This window comes from Stenella coeruleoalba (assembly GCF_951394435.1).
Source record: "Stenella coeruleoalba genome assembly, chromosome: 13".
NCBI lineage: Eukaryota > Metazoa > Chordata > Mammalia > Artiodactyla > Delphinidae > Stenella > Stenella coeruleoalba.
Window position 1 is genome coordinate 68,904,967 of NC_137159.1, and position 22,707 is coordinate 68,927,673.

The following is a 22,707-nucleotide window of genomic DNA, read 5'->3' on the forward strand; positions in this document are numbered from 1 at the left end:
AAGATCCCACATGCCGTGGAGCAATTAAGCTCGTGCGCCACAACTACTGAAGCTCGCGTGCCTAGAGCCCATGTTCCGCAACAAGAGAAGCCACCGCAGTGAGAAACCCGTGCACGAAAAGGAAGAGTAGCCCCCGCTGGCCGCAACTAGAGAAAGCCTGCGCACAGAAACAAAGACCCAAAACGCAGCCAAAAATAAATAAAATTTTTAAAAAACATTACTATTAACAAAAAAAAAGAATTATAATTTGGGCTCTGGGGCCTACTTGTCTCCTGTGAAAATAGGAACTGTCCTCTACCTTTTCCTAAGTTCCACGGGGAGGTTGGTGCCAGTGAAAGAAACACCTGTTGACATTTGCAAGCACTCTGTGGGAAAGACTTCAGAACTGAGAATCTGTCTGGACAGCATATGCTACACTGTCTGGAAGGTAACAGTTATCCCACGTATGATCCTCCGGGAGGTGGCTTATGAATAACTGTCCTTTTTTGCATCTTGATCTCTCTGGTATGTTACAAGAAATTAGACCAATAATTCTGAAAGGGACCCCAATCGAAACAAACATCAAGAAGTCAGTCAGTATCTTTTAAACCTAACCAAGCTCCACCCCCGGGTTTCACAAGACTACACCTGTCAGGTGAGCCAAGCTCTTGTCTGCCCTCTGCCCTAAACCATAAAGCATCCTGATCTAAGCAGCAGTCTTAAACTCACCATTTTCCATTTCAAAAGTAGGGTGTTTTACCTCTCTCTGACCACTGCTTCCGAAGACTCTGGATACATCATCATTTCTGGGGATAGGAGTGTCACAGGGTATGTAGTAGCATGGGATGGAGATAGGGAGCTAGAAGTTAAGAAGGAATACAAAGGGTGTTTAAATGCACCATCTCTGAGTCGAATCCCAGTTCCGCCCTTAACGCACTATGTTAGCTAAGGCAAGTGACCCCTCTAATCCTGAGTCTCATGTTATGTAAAATGGGACTAATAATGCTATCCCCTTCAAAAGGTGGCTTTGAGATTAAAGGAGACAATGCATGTACAACACTTTGCACGGTACCTGGCAGACACATACTGAGTATTCCCTGTTACCCATCGTTATCAGCCTTGTGATCCTGTGCAAGTTACATAACCTATTTAGGATCAATTCCGTCAACTGTAAAGGCCTATAATAGCAACTACCCTGCTTTCCTCCAGGGTTGTGTAGATTAAAAGAAGGCACTCTGGGCTTCCCTGGTGGCGCAGTGGGTGAGAGTCCGCCTGCCGATTCAGGGGACACGGGTTCGTGCCCCGGTCCGGGAAGATCCCACATGCCGCAGAGCGGCTGGGCCCGTGAGCCATGGCCGCTGAGCCTGCGCGTCCGGAGCCTGTGCTCCGCAACGGGAGAGGCCACAACAGTGAGAAGCCCGCGTACCGCAAAAATAAAAAAAAATAAAAAAAGAAGGCACTCAGCCACGCTTACGTACATCGAACAGCTAGAGAGACTACGATTACGTAGGACCCCGGAGATTGCGGAAGGCTTGTGGGCGTGGCTGGAGTTTGGGTTTGCATGCCACGATGGGATTGGTCGAGGAGAGATTCATCAAGCCCTCTGCGCGCGTGGGGTCCCGCCCTAGACCTCACTGCGGCTGCGCGGGTTCTGTTTTGCTTCGCTGCGAACCTACGCGGTGACCTTGCGACGCGTGTCGCGCTCAGGTCGCTTCTGCGTCAGCGGCTGCCGCTGCGGCTGCGTGGCGGGTTGTCCAGGTAACCACGGGAGTTGTCCGCTGTCTGTTGGCATCTGAGAGACAGGTGTTCGTCATGCAGTTGAAGCACCTGAGGACCCTGCTGAGCCCTCAGGTGAGGAGTCGCGTGCTTCTTCCCTCCCTCGCCCGCCTTAATGTTACAAGAAAAGTGGGGGACTGAAGTTTAAAAACGTTGAGCGCCTACTGTGTTCAGAAGACCGAAGGCTATAGTTGTGATTCGGACTCTGCTACGTCCATAGAGTGTTGAGTAGGTGAGATGGAGTGCTGAGCACCGTAGCTTTCACTTCGTTCCATTAACGAATCGGTTGTGTACCAGGTCCCATGGTGGGGCTCCAGGGGATCCAGAACTTGCTCAGCTGTTGCCCCTGCCTTCAAGAGGCTCGTACTAGAGGCAGAGGCGCACGTGTAAACAACGAACATTAATCTACACCTCTCAAATGAGCGCTTTAGGTGTAAGCCCCACCTAAAGGAGTGCAAACGACCACACCGTTCGTTCTGATGGTGAAGATCTCAGATTCAGAAGAGGCTGGACACTGAGGGAGGAGCCCTAGAACATGGTGAAGAAAAGCTGGGTTTCGGAGTCAGGAGGCCAGAATTCAAGTCCTAGCGCCCCACTACTTTAAATAAATGATGTGATGCCCCTGACTTTAGCATTTATCACACAGGCTTTCTGAGCACCCACCCGAACTTCTACATTTGGAAAACGGGAGTAATAATAATCGCAGCCTTAGGGGGTTAGGAGGAAGAATTAAAGGAAGTAGTATACACAAGAGAACGTTGTAAACTGAAAAGCAGCGTGAAAACTGGTAGACGAGAGAAGGACATTCAAAATGCAAAGGACAAAATAATAGAAAGCTAATAAGAATATCTGTCATAACTGAATGTTTAAGGTGTACCAGGGCAGCATAAGTAAAGAAGCTAGTGTTGTGGATTATGGAGTCAGACACACATGGATTTAAATCTTGGTTCTGCCACTTAAACTGTGTTTGTAAACTTGAGCAAATTACTTAACCTTTCTGTGCCTCAGTTTCCCCATCTGTAAAAGATGCATAATAATAGCTTCTACCTCAGTTATGAGATTAAATGAGATAATGCGTATCAAGCACTTAGCAAAGTGCCTAGTCCATGCTTGTTAAAGGTTAGCTATTATTCTGTTCTCACTCCTGTGAGGTACATATTGTAGAGAAAGGAGAATTGATTGATTATGAGAATCAGGAAGGCTTCACAGAGAATGTGGCTTTAAGAGAATAGAAGGAAATCAGAACAAAAGAGAGGTGTGCTCATTGCTCAGTAAACTGTTCTCTGAATCTGTATTTCTAAAATTCCTTTACCCTAATGGAATAATTGGAAATGAAATCTTCCTTCAATCTTTCAAAATAAGATGATGTCATGATGCAGGTAAGGGCTGAATGCCCAGGATTGGGCAAAATGATTAAGGAAGATGATTGGCAATAATTGATAAGCCCTCTACCCTCCTAACCTAATTTAGTCAAGAGTTGGAGGGGGCTAAAGGTGGTGGTGTGGCTATTTTCTGACTCCGGTTTGAGGACTTTGATGAAAAATGCCTTTTTTACTTCTGACTTTGGAAGTGGGTAGTTTAGGAGTAAAAATTAACAATGTTTTAAGCCAGGGCTGTAGAGCCCAAGTAGTTAAACAATTGGAGCAGAAATTAAATTTTTTATTTCAAGGAGGGAAATCCTTAGTGCAGAACCACAGACCACCAGGGCTGGTGGTGGAAGGGACAGACATGGCAAGAATAATTCACTGGGAGTTGATCGCTTCTAACTTGGGCTTCTGTGAAGTGGATTGTTAAGGAAAAAAAAAGACAAAAACCAAAGTGGCATTGTTTATCCTAAGTCACAACTCTGATTATTTTAATTCCCATTCCAGAACTTTCACTGTCTCTCCCTTTCCTACCAAATAAGCCCAAACTCAGCCTAGCTTCAAAGACCCTTGTTGAACTGGCCTCTTGTCTGTTTTTCCTGACTTACCTCCTCTATTCTGCTATTTACAATATAGTTTCAGCTAAATTAAATTACTATTTATTGACCAGAACTTGCCATTGCTCATGCCATTCCTTCTACCTCAGGTAATTTCCCTACCTAACTGTATCCATTCTTCAAAGCTTAATGTTGATCGTTTAAGTGGAAAATTATCTCAGACTTTTCCAAACTATTACAGTGCTTTATATGTGCCTCTCTTATGGGGCTTTTCCCATTTTTTGTACCATCTTATTAGATTCTTGGGCAGGGACCATGTTTTGCTCTTTGTCTCTCTCTTAGCCCTTGGCCAAGTGCCTTTTTTATTAAGGTACTCAAAAAACATTAATTGAATGAATGGCTAAAGACCAAAACTTTGCATTTATTTCAGTAGCAGACCTGGGGAATGAGGGAATAAGGAGGCCACTGCAGGGACACATTGGTACAGTTGATTTTCCATGCCACCTCTTAGTGCATTTGCGTTATGGGTTTCTAGAAGCACTTTGTTCTCACCATCCGGGGCTCTATGGCCTTGGAGACCTGGACGGATTATGGGGATCTCTTTGTTTTAAGGACTGTGCTAGAAGGAAAATTGACCAGAGTCACACTAGAAGTAATGGAACTAGAAATGCTTTTGGCATTCTAGACCAGCACCTGGGTTTATTTTTGCCCCTTTGCTTCTGCAGGATGGAGCTGCAAAGGTCACCTGCATGGCATGGTCCCAGAACAATGCCAAATTTGCTGTCTGCGCAGTGGACCGAGTGGTGTTGCTGTATGATGAACATGGGGAGCGAAGAGATAAATTCTCCACCAAACCAGCCGACATGAAGGTGAAGGGAACGTTCATGTGTACCTTAACCTGTTGATGGGACCCTATAAATCTAGAAAACTTCCTATCCTGCTTCCTAGCCACAGGCATAGGAAATGGCCCGCCCTTCCTTTTCTCAGTATAAAGCCCTCAAGCCCACTACAGTCACACAGGCACCTTTTCTTTGTTTTTTTTCTTTTTGTAGATTAGAGCACAGTATTCTTTTTTTATATATAAAAATTTATTTATTTATTTATTATTTATTTATTTGTGGCTGCGTTGGGTCTTCGTTGTTCCGTGAGGGCTTTCTCTAGTTGTGGCGAGCAGGGGATACTCTTCGTTGCAGTGTGTGGGCTTCTCATTGTGGTGGCTTCTCTTGTTGTGGCTCACGGGCTCTAGGCGCACAGGCTTCAGTAGTTGTGGCTCGCGGGCTTAGTTTCTCTGCGGCATGTGGGATCTTCCCGGACCAGGGCTCGAGCCCATGTCCCCTGCATTGGCAGGCAAATTCTTAACCACTGTGCCACCAGGGAAGTCCACCTTTTCTTCCCTTTTAAGGATACTCATTACTTCTTTTTCTTTCCTTTTTTCTTTTTGACTCTTAGTATGGCAGGAAGAGCTATATGGTGAAGGGCATGGCTTTTTCTCCTGATTCCACCAAGATTGCCATAGGACAGACTGACAACATCATCTACGTCTACAAGATTGGAGAAGATTGGTGAGGATAGAGATTGGGAGATGGGGTGTCGCGGAGAAGAAGGGAAAGGCAGGAAGAAATGCCTCACTGGGAAGGGGGGAATAGAGAGGTTGAGGAGCCAGCTGGGGCTTGGAAGGCAGAGGCCCTCTGGAGTCCGTTGTTGTAGCTTCCCTACCTTTGCGTGCACCACGTGTTCTATGATCCCATCCCTGGAAGAGTCAGTCTTAGATCAACAAGGAGTCCCTGTGAGATCCTGGGGAGCCTGGAGTGATGTTTTGTCTTTGTTATTCTTCCAAAGCTACTCAGGCTCCTTTGAGGGCTTCTATGGAGTGGTAGGAAACACTAGCGGGCCAGGGAAGGTATCTACAATTCCTCCCCTCCCCCAGCATCATTTGTGCCCGTTTATTCGTGGAAGTGGTTTGTAATATGCTTCCCTCCTTTTATTTGACAGGGGTGACAAGAAAGTCATCTGTAACAAGTTCATCCAGACGGTAAAGTTCAAACCAGTCCCTGGGAGATTAGGATGAACAAGCATGTATCAGTATATCCGCTTATAAATACAACGAGAAGTTGCCTTTGTTAACATCTGGCTCTGACTTTTCCTACTGTGTGAATGGTACTGCCTGGCTGCTCATCCCCCTGTGCTTTCCTCCTTAGAGCCCAGTTGTGTCCCCTCCTCTCCTTCCCTACAGGTGGTTGGAGTGGTGGCATGTGGTGGGATGTTCAGGCTCAGGTTGTTATCAAAGTGCTAACATACATAGACAGGTTTATCCTTTTCATTCTTTCTTTCTTACAGAGTGCTGTTACTTGTCTGCAGTGGCCAGCAGAATACATCATTGTCTTTGGACTGGCTGAAGGGAAGGTAAAGGAGGGAAGAGAAATACAGGAGATATTGTGCATGGGGATAATGGTTCTGGAAAGAGGTATATGGTTAGTCTTCTCCCTTAGGGTCAAGTTGTGTACTGGGGTGACTACCCAGGGAACAGTTTTTGTTTTTTTCTTTTTCTTTCCTTAGGACCTGGGTGAAATTGAAAGTAGCCTAACCAGACTTTGGTCCATTCTCCCATTTTCAGGTTCGTTTGGCAAACACCAAAACTAATAAATCATCTACCATCTATGGGACAGATTCTTACGTGGTGTCCCTGACAACGAAGTGAGTAAGGAAGAGCAGTATCCCAAAAGCTTGGAAATGGTAGGAAAAGCTATAGGGGACTCTGGACTGGGGGACCATAGTATGAAAGATGGAGAGGGCTGGTAGCAGGAACCGCAGGTAGGGTAGTGTTTGACAGACAAAGGGGACTTTCTTGTTGAGACAGGATGCTCTAATGCCTTCCTGTATTTCTCTCCTTTCCTCCTTTTCCCCTTTTTTAGTTGCTCTGGGAAAGGAATTCTCTCTGGTCATGCAGATGGCACCATTGTTAGGTACTTCTTTGATGATGAAGGCTCTGGAGAGTCACAGGTATGAATAAAGGATGCTCTGGAATGGGGGAGATCCCATTCCAGAGCAAGGAAATCCCAAGAACTCTCCGAGAGGAGGTTGGACATCTAAGGAATTTAGATCATGGTGCTGGGAGAGGAGGCTAGAGGAATGAGACCTCAGGCAGAGAGACACCTGGATGAGGCCACAGAGAGGATTTGTTTTTCGGAGGCCAGAGCTTAATATTTATGGGAAAGGATGAATCAGGTGGAAGGGACCTTGAGGCAAAGAGAAATAAAGACTCCGAGGGTAATGAAAAGTGAAAATTATTCTCATTTATGTAAAATATATATTTATGTATATAAATTCATAGAAAAAAAGGGTTGTTTACTCTTGAGAGGGAAAATATGGGGGATTAAAGGAAGGTTCATGTTTTAATCTATGTAATTCTCTATTGCTTGAATCATTTATGTTAAGAATTACTTGTGTAATCATTAAATGTATCCCTCCTGAAATAAAGGGGCCATATGCTCCCTGTGGGCCTATATGGTATTGGTTAATGTGTAGGACAGATTCCTTTGGGGGGGCCTTATTAGGTGAATATTAAAGATCTGCAGACACACGTATTTTGAGGTTCCCTCTTGAACACAAGATCAGTAAGTGTGTATATATGTCATAAAAGATGTGTGCGTGAGTGTAAGACAGAAAGATAATTTGTGACGTCTTCGGGTTAAGATGTGTTAGGGTGGGAAAGTGTTGGGAGAAAGATTCCTGCAGGGCAGGGTTGTCAGAGTGAGTGTGTCAGATGCTAGGAATGAGAAGTTTCTGAGGTGGAGTCCTCAGAGTCAGAGTGATTGAAACCCTCTACTTCTGTCTTAGGGGAAGTTGGTGAACCACCCATGCCCACCCTATGCCTTGGCTTGGGCAACCAACAGCATTGTGGCTGCAGGCTGTGATCGGAGGATTGTGGCCTATGGAAAGGAAGGCCACGTGCTACAAACTTTTGACTATAGCCGTGACCCTCAGGAACGGGAGTTCACCACAGCTGCAGCAAGTCCTGGGGGCCAGTCTGTTGTGCTGGGAAGTTATGACAGGTGGGTCTCCTTTCCAGTTGCAGCTTCTGCCTGCTTTCCCTGTGTACACTCTTCTTTAGTCCAGTTTTGCTTCTCAGCCAGAGTGGGAGACTGGATCAGAATCAAGTGATTCTTAGGTTTTAATTCGTGCACTTTCCTCTTCCTGTTCCCACCGTCCATTGGCGTGTCGGCAGTTCCAAGGTGCACCATGCTCTTGTTGTGTCTCTGCCTCTCCCCGGGGTTCCACAGCAGAATTCATCTCCACTTTCTTTGTGCTCCCTTTGCCCCTTTTCAGACCACTGGCTTAGTGTTTATCACATTATATTATAGTTTGGTGTTTGTATCTAACTGGTTAAATTGAAGAGCCCTTGAGAAGAGGGCCTATTATTCTCTTTTTTTTTAAGTCTCCAGGGCCTAGATTAGCATCTAGTATATAATACGTGCTCAAATGTTTGGTGAATGAATGAATGAATGAATGATGGAACGGTGAATAAATAGCTAGAGTCTGGGTTCCATCTCTTCCTTGGAGCGCTTTTAACCCCAGCTTTGTCAGTCCTGTCTTTCTGTCCCCTTCAGTCTCATGTGTGTCTGTCTCTTCCTTTCTTTCTTCTCTGACTCCTACCATTTCTCTTTTCTTTTTCCATATTTCTCTATCGCTAACAGCTCATTTTTCTCACCAGCCACAATCTCTTTTTATTTTCTCCACTCCTATCTCTCTTACCCCATTTTACTTTTGACTTGATTTTCCCAATTTACTTCCTTTGAACACTTTTGTCCTCTCCTACTACACCTCCCAACTTGTCTGTTCTCTTTTATTTCCTCTGTTCTCTGATGTAGCAAGACTAATTTCCTTCCGTTACAGGCCCATTTTCAGTTTTTCTCAGCCTCCAACTCTTCTAAAAGCCACATACTTAATTTCAGACTTCGGGTACTCAACTGGAGCCCTCGAAGAAGCATCTGGGAAGAGGCAAAGCCCAAGGAGATTGCCAACTTATACACCATCACTGCCTTGGCCTGGAAGCGGGATGGCTCACGACTCTGTGCGGTGTGTGACTAGTAACCCCTTTCTGCTTTGGTGACTTTTTTCAAATTAAGAAAAATCCCACCTATCCTAAAGCACCCTCTCCTGACACTAGAGAATGTCCTCTTCCCTTTTGACCACAACCTAAAACTCTGACGTTACAGGGGAAAGAGAAATGCATACCTTATTGGAGGCCACATGGGACAAGAGTTTTATAGGCAGGGATGATTTCTCCCTTATATCCCATCACTATGTGATGCTCTTGAGTCCTGCAATTGCCACCTCTTTCCTGCTGGTACTTCCAAAAACTACCAGCCCTTTTACTGCCAACTCTTCTGTAGATTCTAGAACCTAGGATTTGAGAGTATCTCTAAATACCCTCTACATGCCTACGTACTGTGTGTGTTACCCTTTATGCTGTCACTTTCCCTCCAGGGCACACTCTGTGGTGGAGTGGAACAGTTTGACTGCTGCCTCCGAAGGAGCATTTACAAGAATAAGTTTGAGCTGACGTATGTGGGACCTAGCCAGGTAAGCGGCTGATAGCCTGCCACACTGAGATTTTGCCATGGCTCACTCATCCTTGTAGTACTTCCCTGCGGTCTGGCCACAGCACAGAGTCAAATCAACCTCTGGCAGAGCTGTTCTGAGGAATAGAATGTGTCAGGGCAACTCTCTGGCAACTTTCCTGCTATAGTTCTTACAGCTTATTGTAAGAAAAGGATTAACCACCAGGTTTAAGGGGTACAGAGATTGCCATTTACACCTTCCTGGTTTAAAACTTCACTGCCTATAGGATGGCAACTGGGGAAGTTGATAAATAGGATTGTAATTCTGAATTCTTTTGTTCTAAGGCCTCTGAACTCACTGTGTATGATGTTGCAAGCTCATTTCTTAGTTTCTGAGCCCACTTTTCTCTTTTCTCTACCTCCACCCTCCTTTCCTTCATTTATTATTCATTGATTCCTTTAGTCTTCCATTTTCTCCAGAAATATTTATCCATTCTTTATGTGTCAGCACTGTTAAGCATTGAGAATTCAAAGATAGTTATCTGTAATACATTGTCCCTTATTTGAGAAGATCATTTTAGCAAAGGAGACAGACATATCAGAAAATAATACAGCACACTGTGGTAAAGTTATCATAGAAGTTTGTACAAAGAGCTACAGGAACATAGGGAGAGTGGTTTAACCCAGTGGAACTTTCAGAATCGTATGTATTATAAACATCAAAAGAGATAATATATTAAAGTATTTCATAAATAGTAAAGCATTATGTAAATGTGAGGTGTCCCTTTTACCAAGAATATCCTAGGCCAGGCAAGGAAAAAAGATGATACTTTGTTTAGTTAGCCCTGTGAAGGTGGGCGAAGGGCACAGCATGTTCACCCCTCTTTCGGATTGGGGGAAGCCTGGGGAGCTCAGACTCGTCTCCTGCCAAGGTGATTGTGAAGAACCTCTCATCGGGGACCCGAGTGGTACTCAAGTCACACTATGGCTATGAGGTGGAAGAGGTGAAAATCCTGGGAAAAGAACGCTACCTGGTGGCCCACACGTCAGACACACTGTTGCTGGGGGACCTGAACACTAATCGCCTTAGTGAGGTAGGAACCAAAAATGGAGAGGTGGGGATGGGGCGTCCTGAGGTGCTACTCAGGCAAGCCAGGGTCCCTGGGGGAAGATCTCCATGGGAAGCTCTAACATTCTGGTGTTGGGGACCTGGCTTCAGGGGATGAGACCTGGGAGGCTTAGAATCCCGGAATATGAATCACCGTTGTTGGACTGTTTTTACACCATCTCCCAGAAGCATAGGGACTAGGGCAAAATCTGACATAGCATCTCTTTTGTGCAATGTCAAAGCCTCCCCCAACTCCATCTCTCTGCATCCCACCCTGTTCTTTCAGCATCATCTTGGATAGTTATCCACATTGTCCCTTATGTCTTTTCCCCCCTTAACAGGTAGCTTGGCAGGGATCTGGTGGCAATGAGAAGTATTTCTTTGAAAATGAAAATGTGAGTAGAGCTTGATTCACCATCACTGTCCTGATAAGCCTCCTTCTAGCTTCTGTGTAGCAGGATGGCAAGTGGCAAGGGGTTGAGAAAACAGCAGATAAAGTGGGAGGGTGAAATAGGCAGAGGAATAGAATAAACAGAAAGGTGGGTGTCACTTTGAACTCATGGTACACCTCCCTCGACTGTTTTTCTCTTTCTTCATGTAATCTTTCCACTGTATAACAATTCCGTTCACCCCCAGGTATGCATGATCTTCAATGCTGGAGAGCTAACCCTGGTGGAATATGGGAGTAATGATACCCTGGGTTCTGTACGTACTGAATTCATGAACCCCCATCTCATCAGGTAACCCCACAAGGTTCTCTAAATTTTTGAAACCCAAAAGAATTCCTTTTGACTTCTATCTCCTATATCCTCAGGTTAATCTAAAATCTTCATCCCGTATGGTATTTCAGAGCTCCTATTAAACATCCCAGCTACCTAAGCCCATTTTGCCTCACCTGACCCTTCATGTTTCAGTGTCCGTATTAATGAGAGGCGCCAGCGAGGAACGGAGGATAATAAGAAATTGGCTTATCTTGTTGATATTAAGACTATTGCTATAGGTGAGTAAGACTCTCTCATAATTGTAATAACAAAATAGATGTTTATAAAGCACTTCCATGTCACAGGACTGTGTGCAGTGGAGAATCCAGGAATCTGAGAGGCATCGGGTAAATGTGTGACCTCATTCTTACAGGGGATACGTGAAATGTTTAAATCCATATGTCTATATCTAGAAGTCTAGACGCAGAGGCATTGGGATGTATAGGCTGCCCATACAGTTATTCACGTTCTCTAGGCACATATCTCAGGGCTGGAAAATTGTGAATTGTAGAAAAGAACCATTAGCAAATTTAAGAATTTTCCTGTTTAGACTTCATAGGATCACAGATTCTTAGAACTGGAAGGGGCCTTACTTTCTGTATAGTTTGTCATTAATAAGTAGTGATGACAGACTTTATGTGCATTTCACAAATGTTCACATTTATAAATTGTACTGTATATATTAATAGTTAATCTTTTATCATGGAATGTTTTAAGCATAGGAAAAAAGTATAAAGAATAGCATGGTATTCTCTAAAAAGTTTAGAGAATAACATATCCAGGTAGTGTAGGTATTAAGAACAGGGCTCTGGAGTCAAATCTCCCCACTTCTCTACTTACTACCTGTGTAATCTTAGGTAAATTACTTCACCTTTCTGTATCTCAATTTCATCTACAAAATGTATCTCATCTACAAAATGGGGATAAAAATAGGACCTACTTCATATGAAAAGCACTTAGACTAGTGCCTAGTATATAATAAGTGCTTAATAAATGTTAGCTGTTCATAATAATAATATTATTATTACTTGTGTACCCATACCCAGTTCTGTCAGATCCTCACGTTTCATTATTTTTACCTTGGATCTTTTCTCTCTTCTCTGTTGATGGACATTTGTTAGTTTTTCACTGATACAGTGTTTCAGTTCTCTAAGGTTTATACCCAGCATGGAATTGCTGAATCATGAAAGAGGTACATCTTCAATTTCACTAAAATATTTCCAGATTGCTCTCTGAAGAGGTTGTACCAATTTACATTCCCACCAGCAGTCACAGTTGCACTTCCTCTCCAGTGCTTGAAATTTCCTGACTTCATTATTTGGCTCAATCTGATGTATATGAAAATATATTTCATTGTTTTAATTTTTTTGTTCATTTGTTTATTGGCCATTTGGATTTCTTCTGTGAATTGCCAGTTCACATCCATTGCCTATTTTTAAAATTAGGTTGTCTTTTCTTTATTTACGTGAAGGAGTTGTGTGTGTGTGTGTATAGGCTTTGATGGTTATTTGCATTGCAGCGATTGTCTCAGCCTGTGGCTTGTCTTTTCTCTCCTTTTCAGCATTTCTTAGTATTTAGACATTTTTAAGTTTAATGTAGTCCATTTTATCACTTTTTTTTTTTTTACTGAAGTATGATTCAATTTACAGTGTTGTATATCACTTTTTAATAAATAGTTTGTGGGTTTTGAGGTCTTATTTAAGAAATCCCTCCCTACTCCCTCCTGTATTTTGGCATTTAAAATTTTGCTTTTTACCTGGAATTTATTTTTGTGCACAATGTGGGTAGGAATCTAATTTTATTTTTTTTCCATATGTTTAACCATTGCTCGAAAGTCCATTCTTCGCTCACTAGTATGTAATGTCATCTCTCATAAATCAGGTTTCCATATACATATGGGTCTGTTCTTAAGATATTTTTACATTTCATGAACTTTCTATTTCACATGAAGTTGCTGAGCTCAGAAATGTTAAGTATCTATAATAGAAATAATAATACAGTCCAGTGGCTTAAGTTCTAAGTTCCAGTGGCCTAAGTTCTCTGAGCAGTAATGAGCTGTGAGATTTTGGACAAGTCACCTCTCTCTGTAGGTCTTATCTTCAATGTACATTGACAGAGTTCTTCTCTTAACCATTTTGGGTCATCGACCCCTTTGAGTGTCTAATTAAAAGCATAGATCCTTTCCCAGAAAAATATCTACATGCATAATTTTGTGTGTAATTTCAGGGTGCTCACAGAAATAGGGTCCCCACAGCTCTAGCATTCTATGGTTGTACTTATAATCGGGGCATTAAAACATGGATTTATCATTTTGCTTTTTAATTAAAGGAAAATTCATTTTTAAGTTGGTCTTCCCAGTAGTGGACATCTGCTGGCATTTGGTCTTCAGCTTAAGCGTAGGTAACAAAAGCAGGCACATTGCTTGTTGATAATGTATATCAATAAGACCTGTGAATGGGCTTTGTTCAAGAGACTCCCTGAAAGCACCCTAGCCAACCTTGAGTGGTCTGTTCTAAGCATGATTGTTTCTTATATTGCCTATGAAATTCAGACCAAACTAATATTCATCGTCTGCACTGACCAGCCTAACTTTAGTTAGAGGTTCCTCCTATTTTGTCTGTGTGCCTTCACCACTCTTTGTCCCTCAGTGTTCTTATATCACTGCCACTCAGATATGCAGGTAACTCCTTGGAGCACGTATGATCACCAGGGTCATTTCGTTCATCAGCTTTCTCTCACTGGTGTGTTTGCTCTAATTGTGGTTCGTCATGAGAACAGAAGCCAGTTGCTCCATAGTTCTGACCTGCTCTGAGACAACTCCAAGAGTCCCAGAGAAGAATCACATTTCTTGATGAGTCTGGATCTTTTGAGTTAATAACTGCAGAGTTAAACAAAACCTCTATAATTTTAGAAGAAATACAGCATCTTAGCAAAGTTATGTTGTACTGCCCATTTACATTCCTGAGTGACATTCTCTAGACTAACGCAACATTCTTAAAGCCAGACTTTCACAGGCCACCTCATACCTTGTATGTGATTAACCCTGTTTCCTTTACTCTCTAGTGGACCTGATTGGTGGCTACAACATTGGCACCATCAGCCATGAGAGCCGTGTGGATTGGCTGGAACTTAACGAGACTGGGCACAAGCTTCTCTTCAGGGACCGGAAACTTCGTGTGAGGAGGGTTGCTAAGGCCTTAGCCATAGACTGGTCCATAAAGGATGTGGTACTAGCTGCCAGCAGGGACTGTGGGAGGCAGGATAGGACATAATTTCTTGGGGCTATGCCATTAGCATAGCAAAAGGCACAGAAGAATCAACATTCTTTGTATCTGCTATCACCACCCATCCCATTTTACCCTTCAGGAGGCTGTGTCATGATGGCACCGAAGTCAAGAGAGGAATTTGGGAGTTGATGTCTCTCTTAATATTCACAAATCATATTTGTGAAACATCCTCATGAAACATCCTTACGCCTGCATTCCTCTTCCTCACGCCTAGCTGACCTTAACCCACACCTACTGCTCCAGTGCTCTTCAGCTACACTTACCTGATGGCACTGAAGCTGGCTTGAGGACAGTCTCCCCCTAGCCCCTTATTGATTCTGATCTCAATATGGTACCACCAAAGAGTTCAACCTCAGGGGCAAAAGGGACTCTCTGGTGATTTCTTGTTTCATTTTCATTGTGATGCGAAAGCCATCACAAATTTCCAGACCATTTAATTTGACTGGTGCCCTTACTTGTGTAATCCAGGCTGGTAACTCTGGCCCAGAGTTATTCTAAGAATGAAAGTCTGGGACTTCCCTGGCGGTCCACTGGTTAAGACTCCACACTTCCACTGCAGGGGGTGCAGGTTCGATCCCTGGTCAGGAACTAAGATCCCACATGCCTTGCAGCGCAGCCAAAAAAAAGTCTGACCTTCACCTAACTTAAATTCCTAGGGTGTAGACCTTTGCTCTTTTGATCATCTCTTATTTGGCCAGAGTCAGAATATGTCAACTCAGCATAAACTTGAAGGGATTATGGTTGAAGATGAGTAAGCTTTGAAATTTAGCATGTACGTGACTGGTGGGTTAGCTCACCACATTTCACCATTAGGAAAATTGTCAAGATGAGAAGACACCCATATCTCCTTTTAATTGTGCTATCTACTTCTTCCTCCTTCAGTTGCACCTATATGATATTGAAAGCTGCTCTAAGACAATGATCCTCAACTTCTGCTCCTACGTGCAATGGGTCCCAGGAAGTGATGTGCTGGTAGCTCAGAACCGAAACAACCTGTGTGTGTGGTACAACATTGAGGCACCTGAGAGAGTCACCATGTCCTCTATCAGGGTATGTTGACATCAGGGCACCTCAGCCGTAGTGTTGAGCTGATTAATTAGAACCTGAGTCGGCTCTGAAGTCTGCTTGGTTTCTCTGCCCACCACCCATAATCTCTTTAATGGAGTTGGCAGGTGACGCTTAGACTCCTTCCCACAGTGGACCAGGCCCCAGAGCCATCCTTGTTCAGATTCCTGACATTATATTAGACCCTTGGAGTATGGGTCTCTATTATAGTGGGAATTCACCAAGTCATAACATGAAGTTCCCTTAGGCTGGAAGATCCCCAACAGGAGGAGTAGTTCCATATCACCTCCTTGTGTGCTGATTCTCTGGTACAAAAGCCATTCATAGTTCCATTTTTTTAAGACTGCTGATCAGACCCTCTCTCCTATCCCATAACAACGTCACACACACAAGTAATATTCCAAAATCCGGGAGGAGCCTATGCAAACAGAGAAAAGAGGCCCCTATGGTAGGCTAGGATGACTGGTGTGGGTGTGGGTAGAGCACTCGATACTTCCTTTTTGTTCTTTCTATATCTCTTTTTTTCTCCTTTTTTGCCTCATTTTAGACTGATTAAGATTGAGTTTTTGTGGGGGGGTTGGGGGGGTTGTCCTTTTCTAAATACTCTTCAGAGTATTTAGAGTACTCTTTAGATCAGAAGGTTATACATCCTATTTCTATAGCAGTTACCCTTAAAAGTTCACCATGTATTTAAATTAACAAAGTCTAAAGTTAATCAGCATGTAACCGCCCCCCCTTGCACTGCAAACAATACAAGGACCCTAAAAGATTAAATGGGATTACCTCCCCTTTGCCACTGTTGTCTAGTATTTTGGTTCCCTTCTGTTATCCCCAAAGTTAGACATTATTATTTTATACACACAAAATTTGTATAGATTTACCGTCATAGTGCCAGTTTCTCTGTTCAACTTTTCCTTTTTCATTGCTGATCTTCTCTCTGGAGTTTCTTTTCTTCCTCTTCTTGAAGAATATCATTTAGAAGTTTCTTTTTTTTTTCTTTTTGAATTTTATTTTATTTTTTATACAGCAGGTTCTTATTAGTCATCCATTTTATACATATTAGTGTATACATGTCAATCCCAATCTCGCAATTCATCACACACACACACACACCCCACTTTTCCCCCTTGGTGTCCATACGTTTGTTCTCTACATCTGTGTCTCTATTTCTGCCCTGAAAACCGGTTCATCTGTGCCAATTTTCTAGGTTCCACATATATGCGTTAATATACAATATTTGTTTTTCTCTTTCTGGCTTACTTCACTCTGTATGACAGTCTCTAGATCCATCCACGTCTCTACAAATGACCCAGTTTTGTTCCTTTTTATGGCTAATATTCCATTGTATATATATACCACATCTTCTTTAATCCATTCGTCTGTCGATGGGCGTTTAGGTTGTTTCCATGACCTGGCTATTGTAAATAGTGCTGCAATGAACACTGGGGTGCATGTGTCTTTTTCAGTTATGGTTTTCTCTGGGTATATGCCCAGTAGTGGGATTGCTGGATCATATGGTAATTCTGTTTTTAGTTTTCTAAGGAACCTGCATACTGTTCTCCATAGTGGCTGTATCAATTTCCATTCCCACCAACAGTGCAAGAGGGTTCCCTTTTCTCCACACCCTCTCTAGCATTTGTTGTTTGTAGATTTTCTGATGATGCCCATTCTAACTGGTGTGAGGTAATACCTCGTTGTAGTTTTGATTTGCATTTCTCTAATAATTAGTGATGTTGAGCAGCTTTTCATGTGCTTTTTGGCCATCTGTATGTCTTCTTTGGAGAAATGTCTATTTAGGTCTCTGCCCGTTTTTTGATTGCGTTGTTTGTTTTTTTTAATATTGAGCTTCATGAGCTGTTTATATATTTTGGAGATTAATCCTTTGTCCGTTAATTCGTTTGCAAATATTTTCTCCCATTCTGAGGGTTGTCTTTTCGTCTTGTTTGTAGTTTCATTTGCTGTGCAAAAGCTTTTAAGTTTCATTAGGTCCCATTTGTTTATTTTTTATTTCCATTACTCTAGGAGATGTATCATAAAAGATCTTGCTGTGATTTATGTCAAAGAGTGTTCTTCCTATGTTTTCTTCTAAGAGTTTTATAGTGTCCAATCTTACATTTAGGTCTCTAATCCATTTTCAGTTTATTTATTTATTTTTTTTCAGTTTATTTTTGTGTATGGTGTTAGGGAGTGTTTTAATTTCATTCTTTTACATGTAGCTGTCCAGTTTTCCCAGCACCACTTATTGAAGAGACTGTCTTTTCTCCATTGAATATGCTTGCCTCCTTTGTCATAGATTAGTTGACCATAGGTGCATGGGTTCCTCTCTGGGCTTTCTATCCTGTTCCATTGATCTATATTTTTATTTTTGTGCCAGTACCATATTGTCTTGATTACTGTAGCTTTGTAGTATAGTCTGAAGTTAGGGAGTCTGATTACTCCAGCTCTGTTTTTTTCCCTCAAGACTGCTTTGGCTATTCGGGGTCTTCTGTGTCTCCATACAAATTTTAAGATTTTTTTGTTCTAGTTCTGTAAAAAATGCCACTGGTAATTTGATAGGGATTGCATTGAATCTGTAGATTGCTTTGGGTAGTATAGTCATTTTCACAATATTGATTCTTCCAATCAAAGGACATGATATATCTCTCCATCTGTTTGTGTCATCTTTGATTTCTTTCATCAGTGTATTATAGTTTTCTGAGTACAGGTTTTTTACCTCCTTAGGTAGGTTTATTCCTAGGTATGTTATTCTTTTTGTTGCAGTGGTGAATGGGATTGTTTCCTTAATTTCTCTTTCTGATCTTTCATTGTTAGTGTACAGGAATGCGAGAAATTTATGTGCATTAATTTTGTATCCTGCAACTTTACCAAATTCATTGATTAGCTCTAGTAGTTTTCTGGTGGCATCTTTAGGATTCTCTATGTACTGTATCATATCATCTGCAAACAGTGACAGTTTTACTTCTTCTTTTCCAATTTGCATTCCTTTTATTTCTTTTTCTTCTCTGATTGCCGTGGCTAGGACTTCCAAAACTATGTTGAATAATAGTGGCGAGAGTGGACATCCTTGTCACGTTCCTGATCTTAGAGGAAATGCTTTCAGTTTTTCACCATTGAGAATGATGTTTGCTGTGGGTTTGTCATATATGGCCTTTATTATGTTGAGGTAGGTTCCCTCTATGCCCAGTTTCTGGAGAGTTTTTATCATAAATGGGTGTTGAATTTTGTCAAAAGCTTTTTCTGAATCTACTGAGATGATCATATGGTTTTTATTCTTCAATTTGTTAATATGGTGTATCACATTGATTGATTTGCATATATTGAAGACTCCTTGCATCCCTGGGATAAATCCCACTTGATCATGGTGTATGATCCTTTTAATGTGTTGTTGAATTCTGTTTGCAGGTATTTTGTTGAGGATTTTTGCATCTATATTCATCAGTGATATTGGTCTGTAATTTTCTTTTTTTGTAGTATCTTTGTCTGGTTTTGGTATCAGGGTGATGGTGGCCTCATAGAATGAATTTGGGAGTGTTCCTTCCTCTGCAATTTTTTGGGAGAGTTTGAGAAGGATGGGTGTTAGCTCTTCTCTAAATGTTTGATAGAATTCACCTGTGAAGACATCTGGTCCTGGACTTTTGTTTGTTGGAAGATTTTTAATCACAGTTTCAATTTCATTACTTGTGATTGGTCTGTTCAGATTTTCTATTTCTTCCTGGTTCAGTCTTGTAAGGTTATACCTTTCTAAGAATTTGTCCATTTCTTCCAGGTTGTCCATTTTATTGGCATAGAGTTGCTTGTAGTAGTCTCTTAAGATGCTTTGTATTTCTGCAGTGTCTGTTGTAACTTCTCCTTTTTCACTTCAACTTTATTGATTTGAGTCCTCTCCCTCTTTTTCTAGACGAGTCTGGCTAAAAGTTTATCAATTTTGTTTACCTTCTTAAAGAACCAGCTTTTAGTTTTATTGATCTTTGCTATTGTTTTCTTGGTTTCTATTTCATTTATTTCTGCTCTGATCTTTATGATTTCTTTCCTTCTACTAACTTTGGTTTTGTTTGTTCTTTCTCTAGTTCCTTTAGATGTAAGGTTAGATTGTTTATTTGAGATTTTTCTTGTTTCTTGAGGTAGGCTTGTATTGCTATAAACTTCTCCTCTTAGAACTCCTTTTGCTGCATCCCATAGGTTTTGGATCATCGTGTTTTCGTTGTAATTTGTGTCTAGGTATTTTTTTATTTCCTCTGATTTCTTCAGTGATCTCTTGGTTATTTAGTAATGTATTGATTAGCCTCCATGTGTTTGTGCTTTTTACTTCTTTTTCCTTGTAATTGATTTCTAATCTCATAGCGTTGTGGTCAGAAAAGATGCTTGATATGATTTCAGTTTTCTTAAATTTACTGAGGCTTGATTCGTGACCCAAGATGTGATCTATCCTGGAGAATGTTCCTTGTGCACTTGAGAAGAAAGTGTAATCTGCTGTTTTCGGATGGAATGTCCTATAAATGTCAATTAAATCTATCTGGTCTATTGTGTCATTTAAAGCTTCTGTTTCCTAATTAATTTTCTGTCTGGATGATCTGTCCATTGCTGTAAGTGAGCTGTTAAAGTCCCCCACTGTTACTGTGTTACTGTTGATTTCCTCTTTTACAGCTGTTAGTTGCCTTATGTATTGAGGTGCTCCTATGTTGGGTGCATATATATTTATAATTGTTATATCTTCTTCTTGGATTGATCCCTTGATCATTATGTAGTGTCCTTCCTTGTCTCTTGTAACATTCTTTATTTTAAAGTCTATTTTATCTGATATGAGTATTGCTACTCCAGCTTTCTTTTGATTTCCATTTGCATGGAATATCTTTTTCCATCCCCTCACTTTCAGTCTGTATGTGTCCCTAGGTCTGAAGTGTGGGTCTCTTGTAGACAGCTTATATATGGGTCTTGTTTTTGTATCCATTCAGCCAGTCTGTTTCTTTTGGTTGGAGCATTTAATCCATTCACATTTAAGGTAATATCAATATGTATGTTCCTATTACCATTTTCTGAATTCTTATGGGTTTGTTTTTGTAGGTCCTTTTCTTCTCTTGTGTTTCCCACTTAGAGAAGTTCCTTTAGCATTTGTTGTAGAGCTGGTTTGGTGGTGCTGAATTCTCTTAGCTTTTGCTTGTCTGTAAAGCTTTTGATTTCTCCATCGAATCTGAATGAGTTCCTTGCTGGGTAGAGTAACCTTGGATGTGGGTTCTTCCCTTTCATCACTTTAAATATATCGTGCCACTCCCTTCTGGCTTGTAGAGTTTCTGCTGAGAAATCAGCTGTTAACCTTATGGGAGTTGCCTTGTATGTTATTTGTCATTTTTCCCTTGTTGCTTTCAATAATTTTTGTCTTTAATTTTTGTCAATTTGATTACTATGTGTCTCGGCATGTTTCTCCTGGGGTTTAATCTGCCTGGGACTCTCTGCACTTCCTGGACTTGGGTGGCTATTTCCTTTCCCATGTTAGGGAAGTTTTCGACTATAATCTCTTCAAATATTTTCTTGGGTCCTTTCTCTCTCTCTTCTCCTTCTGGGCCCCCTATACTGCAAATGTTGTTGCATTTAATGTTATCCCAGAGGTCTCTTAGGCTGTCTTCATTTCTTTTCATTCTTTTTTTCTTTATTCTGTTCTGTGGCAGTGAATTCCACCATTCTGTCTTCCAGATCACTTATCCATTCTTCTGCCTCAGTTATTCTGCTATTGATTCCTTCTAGTGTATTTTTCATTTCAGTTATTGTATTCATCTCTGTTTGTTCTTTAATTCTTCTAGGTCTTTGTTAAACATTTCTTTCATCTTCTCGATCTTTGCCTCCATTCTTTTTCTGAGGTCCTGGATCATCTTCACTATCATTATTCTGAATTCTTTTTCTGGAAGGTTGCCTATCTCCACTTCATTTAGTTGTTTTTCTGGGGTTTTATCTTGTTCCTTCATCTGGTACAAAGTCCTCTGCCTTTTCATTCTGTCTATATTTCTGTGAATGTGGTTTTTAGTTTCCTGCGGAATTGTAGTTCTTCTTGCTTCTACTGTCTGCCCTCTGGTGGATGAGGCTATCCTACAAGTTTCTTTAGTGAAAGTCTTTTTTTTTTTTTTTTTTTTTTTGTTTTTGCGGTACGTGGGCCTCTCACTGTTGTGGCCTCTCCTGCTGCGGAGCACAGGCTCCAGACAGACACGCAGGCTCAGCGGCCATGGCTCATGGGCCCAGCCGCTCCGCGGCCTGTGGGATCTTCCCGGACCGGGGCATGAACCCGTGTCCCCTGCATCGGCAGGCGGACTCTCAACCACTGCGCCACCAGGAAAGCCCTAGTGAAAGTCTTTTGATGATAAACGTTCAGGTTTTGATTATCTGAAAATGTTTTTATTTAGAGCTTTGCTCTTGAAAGATACTTGGACTCAGTACTGAATTCTAGATTTTTATTTGACTGTGTTGGGTCTTCGTTGCTGCACATGGGCTTTCTCTAGTTGCAGCGAGTGGAAGCTACTCTTTGTTGCAGTGCACGGACCTCTCATTGGCTTCTCTTTGTTGCGGAGCATGGGCTCTAGGCGCGTGGGCTGCAGTAGTTGTGGTGCTTGGGCTTCAGTAGTTGTGGCACGTGGACTTCAGTAGTTGTGGCATACGGGCTCAGTAGCTGTGGCTCACGGGCTCTAGACCGCAGGCTCAGGAGTTGTGGCACGCAGGCTCAGTAGTTGTGGTGCACGGGCTTAGTTGCTCCGCGGCATGTGAAATCTTCCCAGACCAGGGCTTGAACCCGTGTCCCCTGCATTGGCAGGCGGATTCTTAACCCCTGCACCACCAGGAAGTCCCCCCTGTTCTAGATTGACAGTTATTTTTTCTTAGCCTTTTGCAAATATTGTCCCATTGATTGACTTCTTTTGTTCTGACAAGATTATTAATAGCCCTTTCTATATAGGTGATCTGTCTTTTCTCTCTGGTTGCTTTTAAAATCTTTTTTTAGGCATGTTGAAATTTTACCACAGTGTGTCTAGCTATAAATTTCTTTTTACTTATCCTACTTGGTATATATTGTGCTACCTGTAATTGTGAGTACACATATTTCTATCAGTCTTGGAAATTTCCCAACCATAATCTCTTTAAACATTGCTTCTTCTATCATATTCTCCAGTCTCTCCATCGAAACTAATTAGGTATATGTTAGATTTCTTGTTCTGTCTTCTCTACCTTTTTAACCTGTCTTTCATATTTCCTTTCTCCTTCTCACTCCATG

At 41.8% G+C, this 22,707-nt stretch overlaps 1 protein-coding gene across 2 annotated transcripts in view; it reads left to right on the forward strand.

Annotated features, from left to right (window-relative positions):
• Positions 1-1,638: 1,638 nt before the first annotated feature.
• IFT172 (intraflagellar transport 172) overlaps positions 1,639-22,707 on the forward strand; it is a 42,024-nt gene continuing 20,955 nt past the window's right edge. The window contains exons 1-16 of one of the 2 annotated variants that reach the window (XM_079941585.1): positions 1,639-1,830; positions 4,402-4,545; positions 5,126-5,238; positions 5,669-5,708; positions 6,014-6,079; positions 6,291-6,370; positions 6,589-6,676; positions 7,514-7,728; positions 8,629-8,752; positions 9,164-9,259; positions 10,170-10,331; positions 10,687-10,740; positions 10,982-11,085; positions 11,260-11,345; positions 14,170-14,282; positions 15,276-15,443. In XM_079941585.1, the coding sequence (XP_079797711.1) occupies positions 1,792-1,830; positions 4,402-4,545; positions 5,126-5,238; positions 5,669-5,708; positions 6,014-6,079; positions 6,291-6,370; positions 6,589-6,676; positions 7,514-7,728; positions 8,629-8,752; positions 9,164-9,259; positions 10,170-10,331; positions 10,687-10,740; positions 10,982-11,085; positions 11,260-11,345; positions 14,170-14,282; positions 15,276-15,443 (1,692 nt within the window). In that variant the 5' untranslated portion in view covers positions 1,639-1,791. Of the gene's footprint in view, positions 1,831-4,401; positions 4,546-5,125; positions 5,239-5,668; positions 5,709-6,013; positions 6,080-6,290; positions 6,371-6,588; positions 6,677-7,513; positions 7,729-8,628; positions 8,753-9,163; positions 9,260-10,138; positions 10,332-10,686; positions 10,741-10,981; positions 11,086-11,259; positions 11,346-14,169; positions 14,283-15,275; positions 15,444-22,707 lie in introns of those variants that run through there. The other variant, XM_079941586.1, reaches the window with a different exon arrangement.